Raw genomic sequence first — 23,340 nt, 5'->3', positions numbered from 1 at the left:
TAGATGATGCTGTACGCACTCTTCACAGCGTTTATCACTCATCCTGTTGAATGCCAATGAAAAATACCAATGAAAAACGATACTATATTAACTATTGCATAATACCGATACATTAGATCACAACAGATAATTCGACACCGCTCAAACAGTATGTTTCATAATATTGATATCATTCATTTTCCGCAATCTTCATTTACGATATCTGCGTGAGTCATTATTTACTGAAGGATCGGCTGGGGATTTTATCCTAGTGACCACAAAAGCCACAAGAATCTTTGAGTAGAGTTTTGAGTTATTTCCATTCATTCTGCGGATTTTGAAGTTGTGTGTATTCTACAAGAATTAAAGTATGCTTTTTTCTTCCCGAATATAAATTGTAGAATTCGAAATCTGTGATCGATTGTCCAGACTCTCAGTAATTCACAGAGATAGAGATTAAACGGAGCAGCGCTAAAGCCGATCACTTGTTGGACATCAAATTGACGCAGCGCTTCGCATAACTTGTCAAGTCAATATCTTGTGACGGATTTTCTCGCGAAATAACGCTCGTTCGTCTCGTATTTCTGTTCGATATTATTTTAAATTCATCAACGTACAATTCTCGCCCGGAAACATTTCGAGAATCATTTTACCGTCATCTCGTGCACAAGTGTTGGGGCTTTCCGAATCTCATTCTAGCCGAAAGTGTAAATAGTAAGGAAAAACTGTTCAAAATAGGCGATAATTCTGATTGTCTCGTCCGAGCTTGAATGTACTGGTTGTCTCTATGTCGTGTACTCGTTGTGCGCGCTTTATTAACACGTTTCGTAGTTTAATTTTTTTCCTTTTTTCCTCTTTGTTTGTTGACAGTCCCTAATCAATATCGGGTATGTAAAGGTGACTTTTTATACTTAAACCGCGGCTCCCGATGAATGTGCGAATTCAAACGAATTTGTCGCGGTGCGTTACACGTTCGCTTTTAGACGCTTCTCGTAACAAAATATAGTGTTCCGTGTGCGTGTTACGTTAGGGATCGATGCGTTTCGGGATATTTCCGCGGAAATTTTGGCGAGGTTCGTTGTAAAGCAGCCATTCCTCTCGGCTATATTTAAGGCCGCAAAGCAGGTGCTTCCGGTCCGTGTCAGAAATCTGGTTTAAACGCCTTCGCTTCAACGTGTCGTCTGCGATTCTTTGTAAACGAAAACACAGCTAAATGATAATTTATGACGACCGTGCACGCGGGAATACTTTACGACAATTCTACAATTCTACAGTTTTGCGAATAATAACGCGACGTCGAATATAATGCCGTTAGCGAATCTGACGGTTCCTTGGTCCGAGCAAAATGTGAATGAAAAGGTAACGTTACTTTACTTGTCAAAACGCCTGATTATCTCGAAGACAATTTTATTTATCATTCGCGACAGTCGAAACACAACCGAATGATTTTCACGCCACAGTTGTCTCCATTGTTCAGGGCAGCATAGAGATCCTGTCTGCGGAATCTCAGGACGAAGCAATGATTACCCAAGGCAATGCAGCTGAGTCGCGTTCAAATGGGTGCTCGGAGTCCCATGAGATCGAAGTCAGAGAGGTGGTACGAGATGGCCATGAGAAGGCGGATCCGTCTCAGTTTGAACTTCTCACAGTACTTGGTCAAGGATCCTTTGGAAAGGTATTAGGCATATTCTACGCATTAGAAAGGACATCACGTCTGCTAAGCTATGTCCTCATGCCAATGAAATTCTTCGGTTATTTAGGTATTCTTAGTGAAGAAAGTTGTTGGTAAAGATAGTGGAACACTTTATGCCATGAAAGTTCTGAAAAAGGCTACGCTAAAAGGTGTTTATCGAGTTCAATGTAAGAGAGTGGTTCTGAAAGCTTTACCGAGAGAACTAGGATACGAAAATGCTGGCTTCGTTGTATAGCATCTGCGTGTAAAGAGTTTCAGAGCAATTCTCGACTTAAACAATCTTTTCTTCTTCTTCCAAAGTGGTTTAATAATTTGATATTGCCCCAGTTCGGGACAGAGTTAGGACAAAAATGGAGAGAAATATATTGGTGGATGTTGAGCATCCATTCATTGTCCGACTGCATTATGCATTCCAAACAGAGGGGAAACTGTATTTAATATTAGACTTTCTGAGAGGCGGTGATCTTTTCTCGAGATTGGCTAAAGAGGTAGGTTTCAATTGTTTGAGTAAATTTGTCCTTGATAAGCTGCAGCACTTTCATTGAAATTTGATTGCAGGTGATGTTCACGGAGGATGACGTGAAATTTTATTTAGCAGAGCTTGCTCTTGCACTGGATCATATACATAATCTTGGAATTATCTACAGAGATCTCAAACCGGAAAAGTTTGTATTACTTTACTTATTAGTAGACTGCGGATTTTATGCATTTATGACAATGTTTGGTTTTGCATTGGTTTTGCAAGTAATAAAGAAAATTTTTATTTTTCCTAAAGATTCGCAGTCTACTTATCAGTAGTTGCAGCATTCTATGACTATATATGTTTAACTATGGTCTCCCCGTTTACAATAGTATTCTGCTGGATACCGAAGGTCATATATCTTTAACCGACTTTGGTCTAAGTAAGCAATCTTTAGACGACTGCAAGGCGTACTCCTTTTGCGGCACCGTGGAATACATGGCGCCGGAAATTGTTAATCGTAAAGGGCACTCGTTCGCCGCCGATTGGTGGAGCTTTGGTGTTCTTATGGTTAGTTGAATTAGCTGCAGAGAATTACTAACTTTACCCTTTACAAATCGCAAAATGTAAATTCTCAATTTTCAGTTCGAAATGTTGACTGGAGCTCTTCCGTTTCAAGGCGTCAACCGCAAGGAAACAATGACGCAGATATTAAAAGCCAAACTCAGTATGCCATCAAACATTTCGCCAGAGGCACAAGCGCTGCTCAGAGTACTATTCAAAAGAGTCCCTGCAAACAGGCTTGGATCTGGTAATTTAACAATGTTTATAATCGAGGATTAATAATACTGGAGGATTGTTATACTGACGTTACTTCAGGTGGAGTGGAAGAACTCAAAAGTCACAAATTCTTCGCGACAATCGACTGGGATGCCCTTTACAGAAAGGAGATAAAACCTCCTTTCAAGCCAGCTGTTGGTCAAGACGACGATGCAGTTTATTTTGATAGTGAATTTACATGTAAAACGCCTAAAGGTAACGCGTACAAACGATTCGCTCGTTCTAATGCCTACGACGCACTGATTAATTTCGAGATTATGTGTGTACACGCAGTTACGGAAATAAATAATACCATCAAATATTTCAGATTCTCCTGGAGTACCTCCAAGCGCTAACGCCCACGAGCTGTTCCGTGGCTTTAGCTTCGTCGCACCGTGCCTTCTCGAGGATCATCTGAAAACTCCCGAATACAAAATCTGTGATAGTCTCACGTCAACATTTTCGACTTACGTGAGACCAGTCTCTGTAACCGACGAGTACGAGTTCAAGCAAGAAATCGGCAAAGGAAGTTACAGCACCGTTTACTTAGCCATTCATAAAGTATTCAAGACAGAATTTGCAGTGAAGGTAAAGTGCCCCATATTCTTTTTGTCATCATCATCGCATCGTATCAATTCCTGTTGCACGCTGATCACGATCTAACCGCAGGTTATCGACAAATCGAAGAGAGATCCAACGGAAGAAATCGAAATTCTGCTCCGGTACGGAAGACACCCGCACATCGTAACGTTAAAGGCTGTCCACGAAGATGAAAAACGAGCTTACCTCGTGTTAGATTTGTTGCGAGGCGGAGAGTTACTCGACCGCCTATTACAAAGACGTAATCTCACGGAAAGAGAAGCTGCCGAAGTCATGTACACAATTACTAGCGTGATCCATTACCTGCATGAGAATGGGGTATTTATTTACCGGCTGTTTACTCAGTTTAGCATTGAATTACCTCTGTGTTATATGTTATTTGTATAATTGTCAGGTTGTACACCGGGATTTGAAGCCATCGAATGTATTGTATTCGGAGCCAGGGGCTGATCCAGCGACCCTTTGTTTGTGCGACCTCGGATTTGCAAAACAACTGCGAGCCGAGAACGGTTTACTAATGACTCCCTGTTATACTGCAAATTTCGTAGCGCCGGAAGTATTGAAACGGCAAGGATACGACGCGGCATGCGACATTTGGTCGCTCGGTGTTTTATTATACATTATGCTAGCTGGGTAATTAAACTAGGAGATCGATTAATCGAAAACTAGGAACTTATCCAGTATTGATCATTTTGTGTTTTTGTGTGTACTAGATACACTCCATTTCGCAATAGTCCCGGGGACAGCGCGACTGATATATTGGATCGCATTGGACCCGGTTACATAGACACTGAAAATGGTATATGGTGTCAGATCTCTAACGAAGCGAAGGAACTGGTGAAGAGAATGTTACATGTAGATCCCAATCGAAGGCCTACTGCAGCTGCCATTTTAAAGTACCCGTGGATCATGAACCGCCATCGTCTTCCGCAAAAAGCATTGCCGTACACTGTCGGAGATCCACACAGCCTAAAAGTATGCTTCCTTTGTTCATGGCAGGGCTTGAAAAATTGTCTGCATAAATTGTACAAGTCAGAAGAAGTTTCGTACAAAAATTTAATTCTTTGGGAATACGTTTTCAGAGAGCAGTAGCGGAAACCTACAGAGCAATGTCTAGTAGTCCACGATCTCCTCACATTGGACCCGTTGTTATGTCCGAACTGGCCCGTCGAAGAACGCAAGCTAAACCCTCATGCCCAACGTTAGATATTAGATCCTAAAGGAGGATCTAGGATTGAATAAAAATCTGCCACGCACACGAGAGTACATCACGCTAAAAAAAAGTACAAGGGGAAGACATCTAATGTCGCTACGACTATTATTCTTACTAAATTGCTACTTCTACTACCTATTGTTATTCTAACGTTTATTGAGTGTGAGTGAGCATCTGTATCGGATCGATGAACATAATGTGATACATATTTATTTATATGTTATATATATTTTTTATGTTAAACGTGTGTGCATGCATTTGTACATGTGTGTACACTGCCATACCGAGATTTAACATGCCCTAATCTTAGCAACCAAAACATAGTAATTTAAAAATATTGACATATTATATATACATATATATACATATATATATATAAATATATATGTATGTATATTGTACATTTTTTAATTCTCTTTTTAGTTATATATTTTTATTTTTGCGAAGCATCTACGATATACATACATGGCTGACATATATACAAGAAAAAAAAGAGACTATATTTTGTCAAACTAAATCTAGCATTTCTTGTGCAATGTTCAAGCGTAGCTATATAGTAACATAATAATTTTATAAGAGTGCCGTTACGTATAACAGCCATTCTAATTCTAATTACCAGAATCAATTACTGCTGTTCCGGGTTAAAGAGAAATTCTGTATGTGTATAGAATAGAATACATATTTAAATTCATATTTTCGATTTTAATACGATATGCAGAGAGTGAGAAAAACTATAGATACACGCGGGAATTATCAGAAAACAAATTTTAAATCTATAATCTGTATTGTAAATTATTCTCATTTCAATATTCAAAATGATATATGTGAAAAAAGTATATATATTTAATAAATGCAAAGATAAAACATCGTCGCTTTATTCTTTGCTTTCTATTACGTCGATCATTGTATTCGTTGCGATAGACTATATACTCCACACATTGAAATTACGTTACTGTTTGTCAAACGGTTTACGTAATTATTTACATAAGATATGACACGACATCGACATTTCTTGCTAACCAGCGGCGAGCATTTCGCGAACGCAAAACGCGTCGCTTGTTTCTGTTATCAAACATATAATACATTTTTACAACAGCATTATCTTCCTTTTGAAAGCAATAGCTTGTAAAGAGGACGTTAAGCAGCAAAATAAAATACGAAATAAATTAGCCGGTCCTTAGACATATTTCTTTTTACCATATGTACTTAAAAATAATAATGACATTTTCAATCAAGTAAAAATCAATTTTTACAATGTTTAACCTTGCGCGGATCTACAGAGATGTTCCAAAAGTATTTAAAGCTTGTTCAATTCTATTTGAATCGTCCGAAAACATTTGTCCGAAACCGCTACAAATTTGTTGCATATAATTTCAAAATCAAATGCAATTGAATATTGGTCATACCGCTGTATGCGCATGCGCTCGTTATTAAACGAAAACGTGTAAGTATGTGTACACCTATGTGCAACGTAGTTTGAGTTTCGTGCTGTTCCTTTTCCAACAATTCCGACTGCGGACCTATTTGGTTTCGTTCGTGTTTACACCGAACACGTTCCTAGTAGCGGTTTTCTAATTTTAATCCCTGAATTTACCGCTTTCCTTGAAGGTGAGGCAATTTTAATTAATCGGATTAATCCCACCGTTTCTCAAAACCGAGTAGAAAGTGGAGAGACGGTTGTGCGGTTGTTCAGTGATGTCAAATCTTTTCGGTTTTTTCGTTCGCGTTTCGAGGTGACCGAGACCGAGTGGCACGGTCTCGGTTTCTTGTTTTCGATCGGACGATGTAAATTGTTGTTAATTAAACGCGCCAGGATTTTTTCGCGGCCGGCGAATGGACTTGCGGTATGTTTTCCTCTTGAAAATCAATATTTCGATGAGTCCGCAGTCGAACTTCACCCCCCATGGCTCCGGACACGTTCCGAACAACACCGGTACACCGTAGCCTGCACCCCCGCCTCGATATTGCGCGTTTTCCGCTGACGTTCCTGCAATTATGCGATTTCCGTCATTTCGATCAGCTGTTCCCTTCGCTGCCGCATTGTAGTTGCGTTCGTGGTCATCGCTCATCTCGATCAGCCGCGTCTGTAATTTGTTTACAAATCCTTAGGCGACGAAGTGATCTCTTTCCTAAACCCTTTCGTTTTTTTATAGCCTCCAGGGACTTTTAGATGAGAGTACACAATTCTTTTAATTATGATATCATTTTCCATTATTAGAACGATCACTACAGGTACGAAGTGATTCTCCAGCTTAATCCAATTTGCTTGTAACGTAGTCATGTTTTTGATTCTTTGTACATAGTGGCGTTCGACGCTTTACAAGACATGCTTTATAGTCTGTCCAACAAGGTCAGGCAGAGAAGCGCCGTCGTGCGTCTTTTGCTAACTATCCGAGAAAGGTAACTCTAACTCCGTCGTACTCGAGTGGCTTACGTTTACTGCTTCGTCTAGTTGGACAGACTATAGTACTTTGGAGTTGATAACTGCGATTCGTAGCGTACATGAGTATATAGTTACCATAATTGATTTTAGGAGTGTATAACATGCTTCAGAAAGGTCCATGTCCATTAGTTCTGTGTGGTCCGTCGGGAAGCGGTAAGAGTACAATGATTAAGAAGCTGTTCGACGAGTACCCGGACAGATACGGGTTCTCCGTTTCTCATACCACCAGGAAACCCAGGCCAGGAGAAGTGCATGGGAAGCATTATTATTTTACGACCAGAGAGAAAATGGAGAAACAGATAGAGCAGGGCGAGTTCCTCGAGACTGCCACGTTTAGTGGAAACTTGTACGGCACTAGGTAATCCGTTTTATTTTATGCTTTGAAACAGTATTTGTATTTGTTGCGAGGTTTATCTTACTAATCTGTCTCTGATCTGTTTAGTAAGAAAGCAGTGGAAGATGTACGAAGGGAAGGTAAAATCTGTATACTAGATATCGAGATGCAAGGGGTGAAACAGGTGAAGCAAAGCTCTCTGAAACCACTGTACGTGTTTATCAAGCCACCGTCCATGGACGAGCTAGAGAAAAGATTGAGGAACAGGGAAACGGAAACGGAAGAGGCTTTGCGAAACAGATTATCTAGTGCGGGGATGGAAATCGAATACGGTATATACGCGTTCAAGGTCTACAGTAATCGTGCAAAAACAAGATCATAGTATTACACGTTTTATAATCATTCTAGGCGAGAAACCCGGCAACTTCGACTTAATCATTGTAAACGACGACTTTTCGAAAGCATACGAGAAGCTGAAGGAGTTTATAAACGAGAATATACATCAAAAATTTCCTGCAGGTACAGTATAAAATAGAAACGCGCATGTATACGTATTATATACGTTGTTTCGAATCGTTCATATATTTTCAGACTGTTAAAATGATGCTTCCCAAAGGAATATATTCGCCCAACATGATCATAATTATTTTTATATATCGTTATGTAACTTCTAGTAATAAGTAATTATTAAATGACGTACAGACCTATGTCGGTGGGGAGGATAGAACGAATCTAGACAGATAATTTTGTACAGCGGTATGTCGATGGATAATTACACTGCGGATTTTAATTGAGAAATCTATTTTTATCTACTTTCTGCTTTCCTTTAAATAATTGATTTAGAAAATCGTTATTTTGCATGAAGGTCCGCAGTCTAATTATATACATCAGAGAGTAACTATATATGTGTGCAGGATGCCTAAAGTCTTGTATGCGCCGAATTATATTATAGCAAATTGAACGAACGATGCTTAACTATAAACAGTTATAAAGAGGAGATATAGAGTGTGTATAATTTTAAATAAAATAGCGAACCGAACGTTCCACAAATGTAGAATGCGAATTATCGTTTCTTTGTTGATTTGACGGCTACTTACACAGCGAAGCAGAACGTGTGCAATCCTAGATGCTAGCTAGATAGACGATAGCTGATCGTTCGATCGATTTAATTCACAGCGAATAAGTGTTTGCATGTTGTACGAGAGTGTTAGCGGATTAATGTTCGATTGTTGTCGTCGGTACGCTCGGGTGAAATGATTTTCAAGAACTGATCCGAACAAATCTGACTGAACGTACACGGGCGACAGAATCGAAGATTAGAAATAGTCTAGACATAGACAACTGAGATTATCTACCAAACAAAGTTGTGTTCCAACTAATTAACTGATAAGTATCATCGTATTGATCGTACATCTCATCCGGTGTAGAGAAAGAACGCGGATCGCGCGGACATTCCTTTAAGAATATTCTCGTTCATGGTTAAAAGAAAGTGTTCTCGCATGTGTTGCTACGAGCAATGCAATGCCACTGATTCCGCGGTCGCGAAAGACCAACTATTTTCTTGACTGAACTGACCTTGGCGAACTCTACGATTGAACCATTGTAATTGATAGAAATACGACTACAGTAGTTTCCCGTATAACGCGGTTAATAATAAATAAATTAATACATAACGCGAAGAATGTAAAGTAACTTGTTCGAAACGATTATGGTCCTGTCAACTTGTATCGTTTACGAAGCGGGCCGCTACAGTTGATGCCCGTGTAACGCGATCAAAAAATTGTTTAAAAAGACTGTACATCATGTAGCAGTAAACGTACAACAATTTGTTTAAAAGGACTGTACGCTTACTGCCACAAGAAGATGTGTATATAGATACAATGATTTTAAATAATTTTGATCGTGTTACACGGCAGTTAATTTTATATGAAAACAGTAGTTACAATATCCTCGGCTCGTTGTACGGGTGCCTAGTGCATTTAGCGTAGAAGAAACGATGTAAATTAGCGTTGTTATAGAACATTGTACTATTGTTGTAGCGTAATGAATAAATATTTCAGTCAAGCTAACATGACTCGTCCGTTTCAATGTTCCCTCAAAATGTGGCTAGTAATGAAATTTCAGTGACTGCGTCAATGGCCTAGAAATTAGTTTCCTTTTGTATAAGTAGTTCAAGAGTTAGACATTAGTATCCAGCAGAATAGCACGGTGGAAGGGGATGTTAGAGTGGGGAGACAAGTCTTGATCTGGCGACACTGGTAATATTATGAATCATCATATTTTCGTAGACACCTGTTCACCTGTTCGGATCACAGCGCAATCGATTTACGGTCATGCGCACAAGATCGGGAGACTGCAGAAATATGCAGAAATTGTCAGTCCACCTCCGGCTGTCGAGCTGGACGGACTCTTGGGACCTTGAAGAGGTATTGGTAGGTCCTTGGAGGTCCTTGGAGGTCCTTGAAGTGAATGCTGGACAATTTTGGACACGTCTTTCTTTTCCTAGATATGCATTCCCTTTTTTCCTAGATATTGCATGCCTTTTTCAATTTCCTCCCTCCTTAGCTTCCCCCTTTCTCACTATCTTTCTCTATCCCGCTCCTTCAGTGACCCCTTTTCTTCCCCCATTCCATAATCCCCTCTCTGCAATGACCCTTTGCTACCCTTCCTTTACTTTCTCCTTTCCCTCATCCCTTTCCTGATCCCCTCTCAACCCTGATACCTTCCCTATTTTCAATTCCTTCTTTCTCCGATCCTCTCTCATCCCTAATCCCCTCCGTATTATTAACTCATCCCTTCCTAGATCTTCCCCCTATTTTTAATCCCTTCCTCTCCCGATCCTCTTCCTTTCCCAGAACCTTATCCTTTCCCCAACCCTCTTCTTCTCCCTTTATCTGTTCCGCGTTGCTACCAACCACTTCCACAGGTGGTTGAAGGTATGCGAAGCGAAGGTTCGAGTACTTCTCCCTTGAAAAATGATCAGTGCAGAGGAAAAACAACCGAAGGAGAATACAGATAGGGTCTTCCAATAATACAAACACATCAACAATTTCCTCCTCTCATGTATGAACACAAAAAAAGCCACTGCAATTTCCACACAATATCAAATACAATACAAATTTATTATCGACCTTCCCCCCAGTTTGTTCATCAGGTAAATGCACCCTTCCCTCGAAACTTAGTCTCCTCGACCATACAGGGGGTTCGACTACAGGTGAAATATAAGGGGTGGTTCTCGAAGACAGTATAAGAAGAGAATGAAGAATAACAAAATTGCGATTTCGGCTTAATTTTTTAGTTATTCTCAATTAAAAATCCGCCTAAAATGCTGCAACCCGCCCGACAGAGAGGTATAAAGGCGCGCGACAATGGTTAGGCTCTGACGTCACGCACGCGGAGTATCGCATACGCAACGTACACCTCTGTCGGCCGGGTTGCCGCATTCTAGGCGAATTTTAAACGGTGAATAACCTACGCAATTTCTTCGCTCTTCATTTTCGTCTTATATCGCCACGGAGAACCACCCCTTAAATTTTCTCCCACCCGTAGTCGAACACGTAACTACCCTCCACTACTGATGACGCTTCGAATAATCCCTCTTCGGCCATTCCCCATGATGATGCCTAGTCTTATGCCTGGGCACCTCGCTGACCTCGATCGACGTGACCTTCACGTCCTTCGCCTCCTCTTTCTTCACCTCGTCCCGAATAAGATTGTCCCCGTAACTCCTAGGCATAGACTCGTCCATTGTCTCTTTCGTCTCGGAGCCAATCCGATTCTTCGTCTCCCCAGGGGCGATCGGTTTCTTCGAGAATATGTAATTGATCACCTGTGGACGAGGAGCAAAGATGTTCTCCGACGGAAATGGCTCGACGACCCTTTGATCCTGCGCGTCCTTCGTCAAAGGTACATCGTCCCCTGTTCTCTGAACCCCTCCAGGTCCCTGCGGCTGTCCCGTTTGGTACCTAACCGATTCGAAGTTCTCCAAAGCGTCCCTTCCGGTTAGATCCCTGGCAGCCATCCTCCTCATCGCTTCCGGCACTCTCTGGAACGGCTCCTCGCGAACTTCCTCGTACAAATCGCGGCCGAAGTCCCGTCGGTCTTTGAACGCGTCCTGCAGACCGATTCCACGATTCGACTCGTCGATGGCATAACTCGGTTCCGGGACGATCATCCTGCGACGATACGCGGCATCCTGGTATTTGGCGCGGTCCAGATAGCTCTCCAGCGTGTTCCAGTTCTCCAGGTCGCGGGAGATCGCTCGTCTGGCTAAGTTCGATAGCTCCTTGATGTCCACCGGCTGATCCCGCGTCTGCACCGGCAGACGAACCCCTTGCAGAGGATTTCCTGGTGGACTCTGAGGGTTTCCCAGTAGGACACCGGTTTCCGGGTACGTCAAACGCTGCGACGGCACCTGGTACGTCTTCTCCAGCACCGCATCCCGGTCGAAGAACCGTTTCTCCTGGTAATTGCCTCGGGACTCGTCGTTACCGTCCGGATAATAGGCTTCGTAGAACACGGGGCCTCTGTCCAGGTCGTAGCTCTCGTAGCTGTTGGGAAAAGCGCGGTTAGATAGGGATTTGACGAGTTGCGCTAACTGTCATATCGACAGGTCTTTCGAGCGACAGTTATCGAGGGTAATACTCTGCCGTTACTTAACATCAACGGGAATTGGGTGCGCGCGTCGTGCCACTTGACCGTCTTTACCGGTTGACTGGTTCCCAGGAGGGGAACTAGCGGTGGGGACAGAGTTTGGACAATTACGATAGAGACCTCTTGCGACGGTTACCGAGATAAATTGGATATTATCGTCACGTGTCTACCGTGTAAACGAGGGAGTCGTGTGCGTAGACGACGAACCGGAAAAACTTTTACTTTTCGCGTGAAAGAACCGATAAAGCGATTAAAGAGTGGCACGCGCTGAGGCTAATTACCGCGACAAAATTTCGCACGGTTTTCGGTGTTATCGGATTTTTACGCGAGCCGATTATTTCGTAATCCCCGCGTAATTCGAACTGAATCTATACAGAAGCGCGGCGCGTCGCGTTTTTAACCAATACCTCAGGAATGGGAGTACGTATAATGGAAGGATTTTCTGCTCGTTTTGTCCGCGATGGTTTTTTCGACAGTATGAAAAACAGAGCGGCACCGGGGGTTATGAAATTCTCTCACGTCCCCGCTCTGTCACTCGTCTCCTCTTTTCCGCGAGACGGTGGAACAATTTTCCTCGAAAAAGAAACTGCACAGGGGGCTCCTTAGGATTCAGATCGAGAATCCTGGTATTCGAAGGGTCGCGTTCCATCGTCTGGAATACTCTCTCTCTCTCTCTTTTTCTCTCTCTTGCGGACGGGAAAAACGATCCAGAAAGAATTGGCCCGGTGTACTATCATCCCTTAAGATTCTAAGAATATCTGCGGACTCTCTCTCTCTCTCTCTCTGCGCCGCTCTCCACCCGTCTAAACCTTTGTTTATTGTTCCTGCGCGCATCGTCCACAAAGATACCGGAATGAAATACGTACCGGTGTACCTCCGGGCTCCAAGCAGAGACGGATGATATTCCTGCCGGAAACGAAAACACAATTAATTAACATAGTGCGCGCTGAGACGAGTCCTAGCAACTCTCTCTCTCCCTCTCTCTTGGGAAACTGGGAATTTAGGACGAGAGTTACCAGCTTGGTCTGCTTCGAGCGAGAAGCGTATTTATTTTTGCCGAGAAACAACTACTTGTTAAAGTTAACCCTCCGACTATTGATTCATCATACTATCGAAAATATTTTCCCCCCAACTCGGACCGATTCCAATTTTTTGAAAAATTTCTTTTCACTGTCATGCAGTAAACCGACTGTTCCAACAATATTCGTCGCCCGATCCACTTTGAAAAAGATGGTGTTCTCTCTCAAAGAGATAGCAAAATTGCAAAAATTCGTGCCCGATTTTTCCGAGACCTACTTCAAAGAGAAACCGGACAGTTTCCACAAGAAACGAGCTTTAAAAATCTCGGCAGATGATAGTAAAGAATGTAGAAAATAAAGCTGGTGAAAATGAAATCTAAATGGTTACGTTTTCAGATCGAGCACGAACTTCTGCAATCACCTAATTAATCGAGAATACTTTGTTTGAAATCGCAAGGGGTTGGAAAGCCCTTTGAGTGTTACAACTTCCGGCAAGTATGGCGACTGTGCACAAGTGTGTCCAGGTGCTGTGGGTACGTACCTATCGCAATCGTTATCGGAATTATGTGGAGCAGCCGCCACTCTTTGAGAGCCATGTTCCTATCTCGTCGCTCCGAGAACTGAACTCCTCTGGGCGGGACGTGTGCGCGTATTTTCAGATCTGCCCGAAATAAACCGCCATTTCCTTCGCTGCCCGCTGACTAATTCCCCGACAGAGAGTCTCCGCTGCTGGAAAACTTACGAATTCAGCCGCACGAATTATTATAGCGGAATTACTATAACGCCGGTAATGAATCGCGACCGGTTCCGCCATTTTTATCATTCTCGAATCGCGTTCACCATCTCCTTCTCTCTTGCCATCGTTAATTCACCGGCATCGTTTGCATACTCGCTGGTCGTGCTTTATAATGTGCCTCATCGGAACGAGGTCGTGCATTTTTATTCCACTCGAACAAATGAATGTTTGCGATGCCGGAGCTGCGTAAACACGATACTCCCCCGGTCCCGATCGCCCGATTAAAATGGAACGGTGTTGTTTTTCTTTCCAGGGGAACAATCACATTCCGAAATTCCATGCATAAAACAATTCGGGGGTGGTCGCCGAGATTTCGTATTAATAGACTGCAGACTTTTATGCAGAATAAACATCTTCGCGAAACCATTAACACCGGAAATACCGAGCCTTACAACACGACGGATTTCAGATGTTTTCGCTTGGAATTCGTGAGAAGTTATAAATATTTTTCTTGTGAAATTGTTCAGTAAAGCGTCTTCGAGAAAACAGAACGTTGTTGCAGAGAGCAGCGTAGAAACGGGACGAGAATCAACGAGCATCGGCGAATTATCGAATTACTGCGAGCGAATATGCCCGTAATAAACTGCTAGTTTTGCGAACGATAAACAAATTATATCTCGCCCCGATCGTAATTTCATTTCGCCGTAACCTGCTCGACGATATTACATACCATTTGTACGCCAACGCGCGGCGAGAATGCGCTCGAGAAACTCGCAAATTGAACGCAAATTAACATTTATTGAGAGAATCATTCGAACCGAGCCGAATAATCGCGAGTTGTTAAAGCGGTGATTGTTAAAGCGATGGAAGTCGCAGTTCCAAACAAATTGATCTTTTTGCTTGTGAAGTTGGTGCAAATCAGAACAGTCGAAAGACTGAGAGAAATTTGAGAACGACCAACAATTTTTATTTTGCATAAAATCAAAATTTTCTATCGGAATTCCAACAAACCGGAATTTATTTTTTTATATTAGTATGTTTAATAGGTTGAAAATCATGTAACAGCTCGGTATTTCAGTGCAAAGCTTGAAGGCGCAACTCCATGCCAAATCCATGCCAACTCCGTGCCAAATCCACGCCAACCCTTGCCCTCGTGAAGAGGGCAGGTCGGTCGCACTAAGAGCGGACCTAACCTCGCTCCAGGAGTAAAGATCAATATTAAAATCTAAGAGTAAACCATGCTATAGGAGGGAAAACGGAATTAATTTATTGAAAATACACGAAACTTAAAGTTATATAATTTAGAAGTTTAAATAAAATTTCGTTTTAGCTCCTGCAGCAAGGTTTACTCCGATTTTGCCCGGTATTTGTTCTCAAAGCAAGGTTTTAGTGCGACCCCGTATCGATCAATATTTGGCCAACTGTCTATGTATTAATTCGGACAGATAACAGCGTCAAAGTGTCCAAAAGCGGCAAAAAGACGAGCTTTTTCAGCTTCTTTGACCGTTGTCCGGGAAAAATCGGGCGATTTTTTTTTTGTCCCACGAATTTCTCTTTGGCCATTTGCGAGGAAATGCTTTGCACGATTGAAAAGCACGAAATAGTGGAAACTATGAAATATTGAACAGTGCACTTTCCACCATCGAATCGTTCTGCTTCCATGCTGTGATGTTTCGTATGAAATCCGAGGGAATGATAAACGAGAAACTTTAACGAGCCTGAAATTTGCATGATGTCAAATGCTTCTGGTGCGGTATTCTAGATCCTGAAAATATGCACCCCGTTCCCTTCAAACGGAACTATCAGGGAACGGTTAGGGGTCTAGAACGTGGAACTTAGGCCGTTCTTGGTTCAAAAAGAAAATTAAAAGTCTTGGAGACGTTCGAAAGAGTCGTTTCACCATTTTCTTTGAAATTTTTGAAACTATCAAGAAGCTGTAGGATCTAGAACAAGGGATTTCGATAGTTCTAGATTCAGAAAGAAAGATCAAGGTCTCGGGGATCTCGGGAGGGTCCTCGTACAACTTCCATCGATCGAGAATCGGTCTTACGAAGCTTTCCAGTGTCCCCGGAGTCTCAAGGACCTTGGGGACTCCGAGGGATGTTGCAAAGATCCTGGAGAGATCACCTAGAAGCTAGACGACTTCTTTATAGATCCTAAAGAGTCTCTAGACGGATCTGCTAGGTCCAATAATCCAGCTTCAGGACACGGGAGGAGTCTTTCTATAGCTTCCTTCGCTCGAGAAGTATACTTTTCTCTTGTAGACTAAACTGTCGTATACTCCGAACATATTTCCCGTTGTTCTCATGGTCTTAGAGGTCTTAGGTAGGTGGAATCCTGAGACTTTCCTCGAGGGATGTTTTAGAACGTATGTAGACGTCTTATGGACGATAAAGGAGCTCTCGGTGGATCTGCTGCGTCTAGTAACTGATTCGAGGGCGTTGAAAGGGTCTTCAAGATGGTTTGGATCTCGGAGACCTTGAAGAAACCGAAACAGGGTAAAACGTACTAGAATTTAGGTGCCACTCTAAAAAGATCTTGAAGGAGTTTATACCAATAACAATTTCGAAGGCTTTGAATATATTCCTACTCTGCTGCTTCCACTCAAAAAGAATTTTATCGCCTGAAAATGTACAGGGTCTTCCGGATCTTCGAGGCCTTAGAGAGCCTAAAGAATCCTCAGAATATACTCGAGGAATGCTATAGGTACCTAGGCAATCTTCTTACAGGTAATAATTGACCCTTAAGTGGATCATACAGGTTCAATAACACATTTGAGTACGGTGGAGCGACTCCCCTACGAGGCTTCTTGGATTCTAGCGATCTTAGAGATGTTCTAAAACTTAGCTGACCTCTTCATGGACTTTAAAAGGATTCTAGACAGCTCCGCAAGGTATAATAACAATTTTGAAAGTGTCCTTGCACCGCTTCTTTCACTCAAAAAGGGTTTAAATACGCCCTGAAGACGTTTTTACACAATCTTCAGCATCTCAGAGACCTCGCAGAGTCGAAACAGACCTCCTTTACAGACCCTAGAAGAATCCCAAATGTCTCTGCCAGGACCAATAACATCCCACAGCACTTTTAAAGGCTCCTACGTTCTTCACCGCTGAAGAAGGATACCTCTGAAGAAGCTTTTCCCAGTTCTCTTGATCTTAGCCTCTCCAAAGTGTCTAAAGCATACCATAATCTTCGGAAAATAACTCGGACAATTTTCCCTTAAACTCAAGAAGGATCCTAGAGGAATCTCCAATGTCCGATACCGTTCTTCAACTACAAAGAAACTTTTGAGAAATATCTCAGACGTCGAAAGGGCTCCGGAATCTTCGAGGGACCCCTTCAGGGTTCGGGTTTCGAAAATGCGTCGGGCAGCTCCGACAAGGAAAGTCGTCTTTCATCGTGAATTCTTTGCCTCGACCTGCTTGGAGCCAGTGGCGGATTTCAGGGGGCGTTGTGGGGGCTCTTCATCGTCTACGTAACATCAGCCAACCTTTCTCGTGAAAGAAAGCGACAACAGACGCAGCCAAACCGGAGGCCAACACGAAGAAACTGAACTGCAGGTCGCTCAGATGGAACGCCACGAAAATTCGCGGCGCAAATTCACTATGCGCGCGCGAGTACAGCTCTTTCTTCGTCGACATCCTCAGGATCGACATGGTCCTCCAGAACGTCGGCAGCCCGGCTTCGTTCAGTCTGCTGATCATCTCGTTCAACCTTTCGCGCATGATCGAGTTGCTCGGTAGGAGACAGGCCAGGAAGAACTTGGCTGCAATGGTAGTAATTAACAATTAGCTGACATTGTCCTCTCGAACTAAATTATCTTCTGTTAAGTTACCTCTTCAAGGATCGAGCAAGTCTCTTCAAGAGAAACCGTTCTCTTCAGAATTTCCAAGTTTCTCGGTAGCAACTTTTGTTATATCAGTAGCAACGATTCAGCGTTATACACTAAACACGTAATTGATTTAGTTAACGATTAATTAATCTCTTGGAGAGTCTCCCTTGAAGAGAAGCGATCTTGAAGCGAGTTTTCTGTGAAGATGTTTCCATGAAGGATTTTATTCGAAATCAAATATATTTTCACGATAAAATTGCGTCCATGAATTGTGTTCACTCGTAATTGAATGTTTCGAACGATTTCCTAAAGTAAATATTCAACTCAAAATTGATTTGAAGCTTCATTAAATGTCTCATTGAAAAATGAACGCGGGAAGTAATAACACACCACAAGTGGAGAAACCACAATAAAAACGAATCGTAAATGTCCAACGAAATTAATTGAACAATTATTTGCGACAGAAGGGGACATCAAAAACATGTTCGTGCTCTTTGATAAGGTTCGCTGAAAGCCTGATGGCGACCATAAATAAAGGTAAAGGCGGTTCTATAGCTCCACGGCTCTGCGACATGCTCTCCACGTGTGTGTAGATCTTTAATCCCCTTAATCGACATCTCTTTGAAAGGCTTTCGAGACTCACCTGGACACTCTTCCACCTTGTGCAGCATATGTGTCCCAGTTTTGTCGACGAAATTCTGTTTCACGAGCGGATAATACTGTTCTCTGAGGAGCCCACTCATGTTACGGTAAAGGGCTGCTTGCTCGACGTTGTCCAAAGCGTGTACCAACTTCTTCTGGAGTCTCTTCAAGATCGGATTCAACTCCGGTTCGTCCGCGTGGCCGAACAAGTCTGTGGTGCTGAAAGAGAAAAATCCTATGGGCAGTCCGGAGGCGTCCAATTCGGACAAACTGTCGATGTCCTTGTAGAACATGTCCTTCGCGAACGCTTGGTAGAGGACCCCGTTGAATATGCCTATGATCGTCACGCTGCTGAAGAAGACGCCTGTTAGCAGTCTTCTCTCCGCGCTGGACGACGGCAGTGACCTTGGACAGCCTGCTGCGATGAGGAAGAGGTTGAAGACGGTCGCTGGGATGTTCAAGTGTCTGCAACTGAGATTATTCAAGTTCGACGTTCAACATATGTTTCAATAATCAGTTTCATCCTCTTCGGGTAATTTTTATTCGAAGCTTGCACTAATTTTTCTAACCAATATAATTTCTAACAAATCGGGGATTAAAATTAAAAGCGTTTGCAGAGCTCTTTGTTTCGCACGCTTTTGGAAAACGACGAAGCAAACAGCGGAGCATGACGTGCGAATCTGATTCTCCCGGGATGATCCTTTGAAATTCAAGAGGAAGTAATCTTCATCGGTAGAACCTGCACGCTTTGAAGAGGTTCTTCACGAATTAAGGGGACGCGGAGAACACGATTTGGAACGAAATGGCGGTCGTACCTTCGCGATGAGGACGCCTGAATGTAATTCCAGATGACGGCCACGAGGATGTGGGACAGGAGCAAGCATAACCACACGAAAGGATCGAATATGTGATATATTCGGAAGCCTTTCGGTATCTTGGCCGCTTTAGGAGCTATCACGCAGACCCTGTCGAAACCTACGGTTGTTGTGAAGTCTATTAGGCTCATGTTGGCTATGTAGGTCTTGACGAAGAAGAAGGCGAACGATGCTACCGCTCTGCGGTATATCAGATCACCTGGAACAGAAAATTAAACGGAAAATTTCAGCAAAATTGTTTGGCTCTCGTTTCCCTGGAATTTTTCTTCAAGTTGATTCTGAACTGGACTAATTTTAAAAACCCTGCCAGTGAAAGGATCTTGTTAAAAAATTTTCTGTGCGTAGCTCATTGTTAAAACAGCCCGGTAAAAAAGCACCGACACGAAAATACTGAATACGAGGATGTAAAAAAAGAAAATCAATATGAAATTGTCGGGGTGGAAAAATAGTGGAGCTGAAAAATCGTCGAATTTTTAAAAACAGTACCGGCGAAAGAATATCGGTGAAAATTTTCGTGCACGTAATTCGGTGTCAAAAGTGTTCAATGAAAAATTCCGAGCGCAAAATTAGAAGGGTGTCGAAAATGGCGAAAGTTTTATCTCGAAAAGATTGATTAATCGAAATTACCAATGGCTCCGGTGAACGTTCCATTTTTCATCTGGTGGCCATACCTCTCCACCGTGTTAGGTTCGACCACATTCACCTGAAAATTCAGCTTTCTCGCGATCACGCCCATCAGAACACCGCTGGTCCCGTTGTAACCCCCGGAATACGCGTAAATCGACTTCGGCTCGATTTTTCCGCGGACCTTGTTCGCCTCGTGCACCTGATCGAACATGCTGACGTTGAACCTGTACCCGTTGAAGTTGATGGTGCGCTGGTATGTCATCGTCGACAACAAGTGCAGCAGATGCGTTTTCGATCTCGGCCTGATGGTCTCCAATTTTCCCCAGGCTGAAATAATTCGGTTTAATCTTAAACGTTCTCCTTGCGAACTCTTGGCAACTTAAATTGAAAAAGTCAGAGGTTTCTAATTTCCCTCCGAGCCTCATTTTTACCGATTTTATATTTCATTTACGCTTTACTCGTGACAATGTATAGTACAGAAAAATATTAACAATTTTTGAAGAGTCGTAACCGTGTTACACATTTTCATATTTCCCAGGAAAATCATGTTCACCTGGTCTCGTTAATCGGGCAGCATTTGTTTTTATATTTTAAATTCCGGTCGGTGCAGGATAATTCTCGATTAATGCTATACAATGTTTGCAGTACTTTTTACACAACCGTGTCCGCAGCACACGGTTCCGAATAATCAATATGTACACACTCTTCCGACGCAACATTCATTATTCACGTTGTACGTACTTTCTGTTTATTCTTTTTGAAAAATATATTCTCCACATTTCTATGTTTACCTGGGAAATAGCTTTTTCATACTTTGCGTAAAGTATTTGGACCTTTGGAAAAACGTACTCTGTCTAACGCTCAAATTTTTATACCTCTACTAGTAATCTGAATAAAGCAATAAAATACAATTACAATAGAAATTGTACGAGGTCTGAACGGACGGCAGTATTGCAATGTACATCGGTCGCATTTATTACTCGGTGGATCTGCTGTTAAACGATGTCTGCAATACTTTTTACACGAGTCCGTAGCCCGCAGGATACGGCTTTCTATTGTAATCACTTTTAATATCCATTAAACGTGGAACGCGGTCGTTCTGCAAATGTGGGCTGCTCTTTTCAATACATTTTTGCCCGTCTAAAAATATATTCGCCAACTCTCGGGGCCGCCATCGTTTCCACATTTCCGAGGGAATTATCTCTGAATAATTAAACTGCGTGCGATCCAACGACAAGAGTTATCTCATTCACCTGTCCCGTCGATTCCGGCGAAAGGATTGTACGAATATAATTCGCGTTCCGCGAGATTGGAGAGCGGTTCGTGGAAAAATACATTTTGAATGCGATGCTCCAGCCAGAGTTTCCTCAGCGTCCGATCGATCAGTTCCCTCTCGGCCCTCGGCCCGAGTGGATCATTCCAGATCGCGAACAGGATGAAATGCTCCCTGGCGTTCCACTCGAACGTTCCGGAGTCCAACAGTTCCTCGAACGCCCCCGCGTCGCCCAGAAAAATAATGTTCACGTTCCACAGGTCGAAATAACGACCCTCCTCGGTCCTCGAGTTTCCTTTTACGTGCCATTTCCAATGGAGACCGGCCGTCGCGGTCATACGACCCTGAACACTCTGTCCACCGACGAGATTATGGCACCGTGACCTCGAGTACGGATCGGTGACGCTCGAACTTACGGCTTCCGAGTGAATCTTCAACGAAACGACAGCTTCGCAGTTTTTCGTCGTCGTCTCTAACAGAACATTGTAAAAGTCTACTAGGATTTCTGAGCTGTTGGCGAAAACACCGTGGAAAATTATGCTCTTCGTCTTCGACAGGCCGCAGAGGACCCGGGACCAGTAGTTCACGGCTCTGGAGAATTTTTCATCGAGCTTGCAAGCTTCCGGATCCATTGTACAGACTTCCACGAGGATCATTCCCAAGAGCAGAATTTTTGAAAGCATCTGGAACCGACAAATGAAATTTTTATGTTAGAAAGTGATTTGGTTTCTGTAAGGTTGTTTGGCTGACGCCATCTTGTCGGAAGCGTCATTGCATTATTTTCGTCTCAGTACACTTCCGGAAACCTGTTTCTCAAAAGTAGAGCTTTCAAAACTATCTGGTTCGAACAAATTAAATTTTTAGATTACAGACGGGTTTCCTGGGTCGTATAAATGTTTGCGTAATGTGATTCAGCTGACGCCATCTTGCTGAAACCGAGAGCATTATACATTATTTTTATTCCAGTGCACTTCCGGAAGCATATTTCTCGAAAATAGGGCTTGTAAAATCATCCGAGCGGATTAAATAAAATTTTTCGATTACAGGCGGGTTTCTTAGTTTGTACAATGGAGTTAGGCGATGCCATCTTGTCGGAATGTGGAAGTGCAAGATTTTGAGCGAAAAATTTGCAAAAAACGAAGAAATGTTTGATAATTTCGACACTTTGTTAATTGTGTTGACAGTTTACTCAACAGAGTTGGTTTATTCAACGAAAAATCCGTCTACTTTTTCCTATCCGAAAGTGAAAGTAGCCTCGGGAACTAACTTCGTGAACAGAAGATGGCGGGCACCATCTGCTGCAACAGACAGCAACTTGTACCACATGGAAAAGTAAGTCGAAGTAGGCTAAACTTTTTCAATATTGTATATTACTCCTGTCGAGAAGCAGAAACATAAACACATTAACCTGATTCCGCGTATCGGGGAACACATCGTTCATAATTAAACCGATCTGATGGATCTTTATGCATTTATGACGTGTACGTATTTGTGAAATAACGAGATAAAGTTTACGTTGAGAAAATATTAGTAACAATCCCACTGTGTGTTATCGTAATGAATACGCCAAGGTGCATTTTCCACTCCAGCCTGACTTTTATAAAATAATGAAAAATGGACATTTGCATTAATATCCACAGTATAATTATCACCAAACTGCGCGTTTTCTGCGTTTATCACAAAATCGGGCAGGTACAATTTCAAATCAAAATTGCTTTCAGCTTACGGGAATGTTTAATCTTTATGTAAATAACCAAGTAATAACAATTTGTCACTGTTCTATTGGTCAACAATTACATTAACACTACGCAACACTAAAACTTACTATTCTACATTACTTCATAAAAATAACGGGAACCCCATCTTTAAAGTCTCAATAATCTCAAACTGAAAATATTAGAAAATAGAAAAATATTAGCGCCATTTTGACGCGACCCGGTTTCCAGAGAAATTGAAATTAGGCACCCGGTTATTGGCACAAGGGTTAAGGGGAAAATTTCTATTTAGCTGCTGTCCTTGGCAATTTCCGCTGAAAATGTTTGCGTAAAGATCTCAGGCGTAATTATCGCACCTTGTCAACTGTGTTTTAATTCTGATCCGGCTTCGAGAGACGAGCAGGGACGTAAAACAATTATACGAGCA

General features: G+C 42.4%; 4 protein-coding genes across 5 annotated transcripts; 2 read left to right on the top strand and 2 right to left on the bottom strand.

Annotated features, from left to right (window-relative positions):
• Window positions 1–103: 103 nt before the first annotated feature.
• On the top strand, window positions 104–5,615 carry LOC143361747 (ribosomal protein S6 kinase 2 beta). Its single transcript, XM_076801355.1, has 13 exons — window positions 104–1,338; window positions 1,457–1,654; window positions 1,740–1,821; window positions 2,000–2,160; window positions 2,231–2,337; window positions 2,525–2,702; window positions 2,778–2,943; window positions 3,012–3,167; window positions 3,280–3,539; window positions 3,621–3,869; window positions 3,946–4,184; window positions 4,265–4,526; window positions 4,634–5,615. The coding sequence occupies exons 1-13, from the start codon at window positions 1,285–1,287 to the stop codon at window positions 4,769–4,771; spliced, it is 2,250 nt and encodes a 749-aa protein (XP_076657470.1). The 5' UTR covers window positions 104–1,284; the 3' UTR covers window positions 4,772–5,615.
• A 586-nt stretch (window positions 5,616–6,201) lies between these two features.
• LOC143361748 (guanylate kinase) lies at window positions 6,202–9,610 on the top strand. 2 transcript variants are annotated; one of them, XM_076801356.1, is made up of 6 exons: window positions 6,202–6,372; window positions 6,918–6,996; window positions 7,298–7,565; window positions 7,650–7,873; window positions 7,950–8,060; window positions 8,133–9,610. In XM_076801356.1, the coding sequence occupies exons 2-6, from the start codon at window positions 6,960–6,962 to the stop codon at window positions 8,138–8,140; spliced, it is 648 nt and encodes a 215-aa protein (XP_076657471.1). In that variant the 5' UTR covers window positions 6,202–6,372; window positions 6,918–6,959; the 3' UTR covers window positions 8,141–9,610. The 2 variants fall into 2 exon arrangements, with proteins under 2 accessions (XP_076657471.1, XP_076657472.1); XM_076801357.1 differs by lacking the exon at window positions 6,918–6,996 and having other exon boundaries at window positions 6,203–6,372.
• Window positions 9,611–10,585: 975 nt separating this feature from the next.
• On the bottom strand, window positions 10,586–14,021 carry LOC143361845 (uncharacterized). Its single transcript, XM_076801539.1, has 3 exons — window positions 13,755–14,021; window positions 13,061–13,100; window positions 10,586–12,091 (listed from the first exon to the last, which is right to left on the bottom strand). The coding sequence occupies exons 1-3, from the start codon at window positions 13,807–13,809 to the stop codon at window positions 11,113–11,115; spliced, it is 1,074 nt and encodes a 357-aa protein (XP_076657654.1). The 5' UTR covers window positions 13,810–14,021; the 3' UTR covers window positions 10,586–11,112.
• Window positions 14,022–17,413: 3,392 nt separating this feature from the next.
• Window positions 17,414–21,854, bottom strand: LOC143361352 (uncharacterized). Its single transcript, XM_076800688.1, has 5 exons — window positions 21,179–21,854; window positions 19,926–20,252; window positions 19,239–19,497; window positions 18,425–18,894; window positions 17,414–17,715 (listed from the first exon to the last, which is right to left on the bottom strand). Exons 1-5 carry the CDS (start codon window positions 21,852–21,854, stop codon window positions 17,414–17,416), a joined length of 2,034 nt encoding a protein of 677 aa, XP_076656803.1.
• Window positions 21,855–23,340: the final 1,486 nt, after the last annotated feature.

The sequence above is a fragment of the Halictus rubicundus genome, chromosome 15 (assembly GCF_050948215.1).
Source record: "Halictus rubicundus isolate RS-2024b chromosome 15, iyHalRubi1_principal, whole genome shotgun sequence".
NCBI lineage: Eukaryota > Metazoa > Arthropoda > Insecta > Hymenoptera > Halictidae > Halictus > Halictus rubicundus.
Note: the sequence above shows the minus strand (reverse complement) of the source record. Positions and strands in the feature narration are given on the sequence as shown.

Excerpts from the sequence above, each read along its gene's own strand:
- LOC143361352 (XM_076800688.1), bottom strand. The coding sequence starts at position 21,854 with ATGATCCTCGTGGAAGTCTGTACAATGGATCCGGAAGCTTGCAAGCTC. Across the intron at positions 20,253-21,178 it reads CGCCGGAATCGACGGGACAG|CCTGGGGAAAATTGGAGACC; the intron begins GTGAATGAGATA and ends GAATTATTTCAG. Across the intron at positions 17,716-18,424 it reads CAAGGTGGAAGAGTGTCCAG|CCAAGTTCTTCCTGGCCTGT; the intron begins GTGAGTCTCGAA and ends CTACCATTGCAG.
- LOC143361747 (XM_076801355.1), top strand. The coding sequence starts at position 1,285 with ATGCCGTTAGCGAATCTGACGGTTCCTTGGTCCGAGCAAAATGTGAAT. Across the intron at positions 1,822-1,999 it reads GAAAAAGGCTACGCTAAAAG|TTCGGGACAGAGTTAGGACA; the intron begins GTGTTTATCGAG and ends ATATTGCCCCAG. Across the intron at positions 2,338-2,524 it reads AGAGATCTCAAACCGGAAAA|TATTCTGCTGGATACCGAAG; the intron begins GTTTGTATTACT and ends CGTTTACAATAG.
- LOC143361845 (XM_076801539.1), bottom strand. The coding sequence starts at position 13,809 with ATGGCTCTCAAAGAGTGGCGGCTGCTCCACATAATTCCGATAACGATT. Across the intron at positions 13,101-13,754 it reads TCCGATAACGATTGCGATAG|GAATATCATCCGTCTCTGCT; the intron begins GTACGTACCCAC and ends CGTTTCCGGCAG. Across the intron at positions 12,092-13,060 it reads TGGAGCCCGGAGGTACACCG|CTACGAGAGCTACGACCTGG; the intron begins GTACGTATTTCA and ends TTTTCCCAACAG.
- LOC143361748 (XM_076801356.1), top strand. The coding sequence starts at position 6,960 with ATGATATCATTTTCCATTATTAGAACGATCACTACAG. Across the intron at positions 6,997-7,297 it reads TATTAGAACGATCACTACAG|GAGTGTATAACATGCTTCAG; the intron begins GTACGAAGTGAT and ends AATTGATTTTAG. Across the intron at positions 7,874-7,949 it reads GGGGATGGAAATCGAATACG|GCGAGAAACCCGGCAACTTC; the intron begins GTATATACGCGT and ends TAATCATTCTAG.